The sequence below is a fragment of the Salmo salar genome, chromosome ssa12 (assembly GCF_905237065.1).
Source record: "Salmo salar chromosome ssa12, Ssal_v3.1, whole genome shotgun sequence".
NCBI classification, from domain to species: Eukaryota; Metazoa; Chordata; class Actinopteri; order Salmoniformes; family Salmonidae; genus Salmo; species Salmo salar.
This window is the reverse complement of record NC_059453.1, coordinates 2387501-2392500: the sequence shown is the minus strand read 5'-3', so window position 1 is coordinate 2392500 and position 5000 is coordinate 2387501. Positions and strand designations below refer to the sequence as shown.

At 47.1% G+C, this 5000-nt stretch overlaps 1 protein-coding gene across 1 annotated transcript in view; it reads left to right on the top strand.

Moving 5' to 3' along the window:
• LOC106592580 (unconventional myosin-XV) overlaps positions 1-5000 on the top strand; it is a 261893-nt gene that overhangs the window by 138390 nt on the left and 118503 nt on the right. Inside the window, exons 16-20 of the mRNA XM_045692035.1 lie at positions 1876-2007; positions 2244-2369; positions 2545-2777; positions 3259-3429; positions 3903-4020. Coding sequence (XP_045547991.1) covers positions 1876-2007; positions 2244-2369; positions 2545-2777; positions 3259-3429; positions 3903-4020 — 780 coding nt within the window. The remainder of the gene's footprint in view (positions 1-1875; positions 2008-2243; positions 2370-2544; positions 2778-3258; positions 3430-3902; positions 4021-5000) is intronic.

Here is a 5000-nt window from a genome sequence, read left to right as displayed (position 1 = left end):
GAACTGTCAATCTCCCTCGGCCTGGGGCTCCATGCAAGATCTCACCTCGTGGAGTTGCAATGATCATGAGAACGGTGAGGAATCAGCCCAGAACTACACGGGAGGATCTTGTTAATGGTTTCAAGGCAGCTGGGACCATAGTCACCAAGAAAACAATTGGTAACACAGTACGCCGTGAAGGAATGTAATCCTGCAGCGCCCGCAAGGTCCCCCTGCTCAAGATAGCACATAGCCCTGAGGTGCGTGTCCCTAGTCTGGCGCCTCCAAAGCCAGTCCCACGCATTAGGCCGTCAGTGCGCAGTTCCCGTCCAGAGCTTCCAGCGACAGTTCCCCGTCCAGAGCTTCCGGTGACAGTTTCCCATCCAGAGCTTCCAGCGACAGTTCCCCGTCCAGAACTTCCGGCGACAGTTCCCCGTCCAGTGCTTCCGGCGACGTCCTACAGTCCGGAACCGACAGAGTTGGCCTACAGTCCGGAGCCTGCAGAGACGGCCTACAGTCCGGAGCCTGCAGAGTCGCCCGCCAGTCCGGCGGGGGGAGGTTTGGGAAGGGGGGGTGTAGCACAGGAACCGTCGGTGACGGTGGCCACCCTCCCTTCCCTCCCTTTATTTGGGATTAATTTTGTGTTTTTTGTTTGAGGTGCATACGGGGTCTGCACCTTTGGGGGGGTACTGTCACATCCTGACCAGTAAAGGGGGTTATTGTTGTTTGGTCAGGGCGTGGCAGGGGGTGTTTGTTTTATGTGTTTCGGGGTTTTTGGTTTATGTTCTATGTTAGTATATTTCTATGTTTATTCTAGTGTGTCTATTTCTATGTTTAAGTTTCTTGGGTTGACCTTCAATTGGAGGCAGCTCTTCCTCGTTTCCTCTAATTGAAGGTCCTATTTAGTAGGGGTGTTTTTTCCTGTGTTTTGTGGGTGGTTGTTTCCTGTTTTGTGTATGTTGCACCTGGTCATTTTGTTGTTTGTTTTGATTTTGGGTTAATAAAGTGAATATGAGCACTTCACACGCCGCATCTTGGTCCCCATTAGATGACAGTCGTTACAAGTGGGACAAAATCCCTCCTGAGATGCAAACCTGGTGGCCAACTACAAGAAACGTCTGACCTCTGTGATTGCCAACAAGAGTTTTGTCACCAAGTACTAAGTCATGTTTTGCAGAGGAGGGTCAAATACTTATTTCCCTCATTGAAATGCAAATCATTTCATAACATTTTTGACATGCGTTTTTCTGGATTTTTTGTTGTTGTTATTCTGTCTCTCACTGTTCAAATAAACCTACCATTAAAATTATAGACTGATCATTTCTTTGTCAGTGGGCAAACGTACAAAATCAGCAGGGGATCAAATACTTTTCCCCCCTCACTATAGCCTCGGTATTGTTATTTAATTGTGTTACTTTTTATTTAAAAAATTACTTTAGTTTGTTTAGTAAATATTTTCTTAACTCTAGTTCTTGAACTGCATTGTTAGTTAGGGGTTTGTAATTAAGCATTTCACTGTGAGGTCTACTACACCTGTTGTATTCAGCATTTCACTGTGAGGTCTACTACACCTGTAGTATTCAGCATTTCACTGTGAGGTCTACTACACCTGTTGTATTCAGCATTTCACTGTGAGGTCTACTACACCTGTTGTATTCAGCATTTCACTGTAAGGTCTACTACACCTGTTGTATTCAGCTCATGTGACACATACAATTTGATTTGATTTGATTGGTTTATTCTGATACTTTCCAAGTGTGAAACTTGGTTAAAATCTGAGTGCAACTGGCATGGCTCCTAGCACATATGAAGCAATGCCCTCCATTATAAACCTATGGGCCTTGACTCAAAATGGCGTCCGTTGTTCTGAGCCGGTATGTCCGCTGTTTCCTGCAGGAGGAGTACATCAGGGAGCAGATCAGCTGGCAAGAGCTTCCCTTCAGCGACAACCAGGCCGTCATCGACCTCATCGCCGCTAAGCCCCATGGGATTCTGAGGATCCTCGACGACCAGTGCGGCTTCCCACAGGTAGCCACGTCACTTCCCTGTTGTGTGTCACTTCCTGTGCGTCACCTAGGTTGAACATAACAACAAAAAAAGGTAAAATAACAAGAGAATTCAAAAAGAAATCCCAGAAGCCTTTGCATAAAAATGAGGTAAGAATTGTAAACGACGGGACCAACATACGCGAGTTAGAAACAGCCCTAGTAACCATAACTCTGTGGTGTTATCCGGAGTGTAACTTCCTGTTCCTGTTTTGCTAGGCGACAGACCACACCTTCCTCCAGAAGTGTAACTATCACCACGGTAACAGCGATCTGTACGCCCGGCCGAAGATGCCCCTCCCGGAGTTCACGCTGAAACACTACGCTGGGAAAGTCACATACCAGGTAAACACACACACACACACACACACACACACACACACACACACACACACACACACACACACACACACACACACACACACACACACCTGAAGTAATCCTGGAGTTATCCTAAAATCCATTCTATCGTTCCCCTGTTGATGTTCTCCTAACATTATCTACCGTCCCCTTGTTCTAGGTGCATAAGTTCCTCCATAAAAACTTTGACCTGGTCCGTCAGGATGTCCTGGAGCTGTTCAGTCGGAGTAAGAACCTCACGGTGTCCAACCTGTTCCTCAAACACAGCGAGGGTCTGGCGTCTCAGCAGCGTTCTGCCGTCAGGAGGGGCTCCACCGCTCGCCGCCTCGCCGGCAACACCGTCAGCGCCAAGTTCCAGAGCAGTCTGCAGGACCTGGTGGAGAAGATGGAGAGGTCCGGGTTCTGGGGGGGGTTCTAGAGTTATATTGCCTACCCACTCGGCACAGACAATTCGACGTCTGTTTCCCACGTTGAATTTACGTGGAAACAACGTTGATTCAACCTGTGTTGTGCCCAATTGGTAGGATCTAGCTTAAAAAAATTCCAGGGTTCTGTGGTTCTGAGTTCTACAATTTCTATGGTACTATGTTTTAGCATTCTATGGTTCTAATTTTAGGGTTCTGTGGTTCTGAGTTCTACAATTTCTAGGGTACTATGTTTTAGCATTCTATGGTTCTAATTCTAGGGTTCTGTGGTTCTGACTTCTACAATTTCTAGGGTACTATGTTTTAGCATTCTATGGTTCTAATTTTAGGGTTCTGGGGTTCTCTGAGTTCTGGGGTTCTAGAGTTCTGAGTACAGCATTCTAAAGGGTTCTACGTTCCTCATGCACAAGGTTAAAGGTTTATTTTAAATTCGAAGTGTGTCTCTACAGATGTAAACCGTACTTTGTACGTTGCATCAAGCCAAACCAGCACAAGGAACCGGGCCAGTTTGAAATGGAACTGGTGAAGACTCAGCTACGCTACTCTGGTATCCTGGAGACCGTACGCATCAGGAAGGAGGGATACCCAATCAGAATACCTTTCCACCACTTCCTCAACAGGTGGGTCACATGACAGGAAGTCACAGCCTTTAGTGGCATCACTTACCTATTTGCTTTTTTTGGTCGGCCCAGACTAACGATGATGCCGTAGCTCTCTGTTGCTTATGGCAGCTCGACCTCTGAGACCAATGTTGTCCATGAATCTCTCCTCTGGTCTCCTAGGAGGATGTACTTCCTCTGGTCTGAGACCAGTGTTGTCCGTGAATCTCTCCTTTGGTCTCCCAAGAGGTAGTACTTCCTCTGGTCTGAGACCAGTGTTGTCCGTGAATCTCTCCTGTGTTCTCCTAGGAGGTTCTACTTCCTCTGGTCTGAGACCAGTGTTGTCCGTGAATCTCTCCTGTGGTCCAGAGGTCCAGGAGGTCTTTTCCTCATTCTGAGTTTACTGGCAGCACAGGATATCTTCATTAATAAGAGACCAGGAATGGTGTTGCTGTACTCCACATAAATTGTGTGTGTGTGTGTGTGTTCCTCAGGTACAAGGCGTTGCTGTGTCTAAAGGAGATACTTCCAGCGGACGGGGACACCTGTGTTGAGATGATCCATAAACTCTGTCCTGTTAAACCTGGAACATACCAAGTAGGAGTTACCAAGGTGAGGAGGGGGGGCTGTGTTGAGATGTACTGTCCTGTTAAACCTGGAACATACCAACTAGGAGTTACCACGGTGGGCTGCCAGAAGAGAAGAAGAGGACTGGCCACCCCTCGAAGCCTGTTTCCTTTATAGGTTTCTTCCTGGTTCTTCCAAGGTTCTTCATGGTTCTTCCTAGTGCTTCCTGGTTCTTCCTACATTCTTCATGCGTTTTTTCTAGGTTCTTCCTGGTTTTTCCTAGGTTCTTCCTAGTTTCTTCCTGGTTTTTCCTAGGTTCATCCTAGGTTCTTCCTGGTTCTTCCTAGGTTCTTCCTAGGTTCTTCCTAGGTTCTTCCTGGTTCTTCCTATGTTCTTCCTGGTTTTTCCTAGGTTCTTCCTAGGTTCTTCTTAGGTTCTTCCTAGGGTCTTCCTGGTACTTCCTATCCACTGTGGCTCTGCATTACTTGCTCTGTGGGGTTTTAGGCTGAGTAACTGTAAACGGCTGATGGAAAAAGGCCTTCATAAGATACATTGCATTTGATTAATTTGAAGATGAGGGGCTAGGATATCGCAGGATGGTCTACAAATATTTTTTAAAATCACAATCCTCCAACCACATTCCATGCATGGAACGAATGTGGGTGGGGCTAGGTCTACATAAGGGTGCTAATTTTAAAGAAATTCACAAAAGCTCTGATGAAGGCCGTGAGGCCGATACGTAAAGCTCTGACGAAGGCAGTGAGGCCGATACGTAAAGCTCTGACGAAGGCCGTGAGGCCGATATACAAAGCTCTGACGAAGGCCGTGATGCCGATTCGTAAAGCTCTGACGAAGGCCGTGAGACTGATACGTAAAGCTCTGATGAAGGCCGCGAGGCCGATACGTAAAGCTCTGATGAAGGCAGTGAGGCCGATACGTAAAGCTCTGACAAAGGTCGTGAGGCCGATATACAAAGCTCTGACGAAGGCCGTGAGGCCGATTCGTAAAGCTCTGACGAAGGCGTG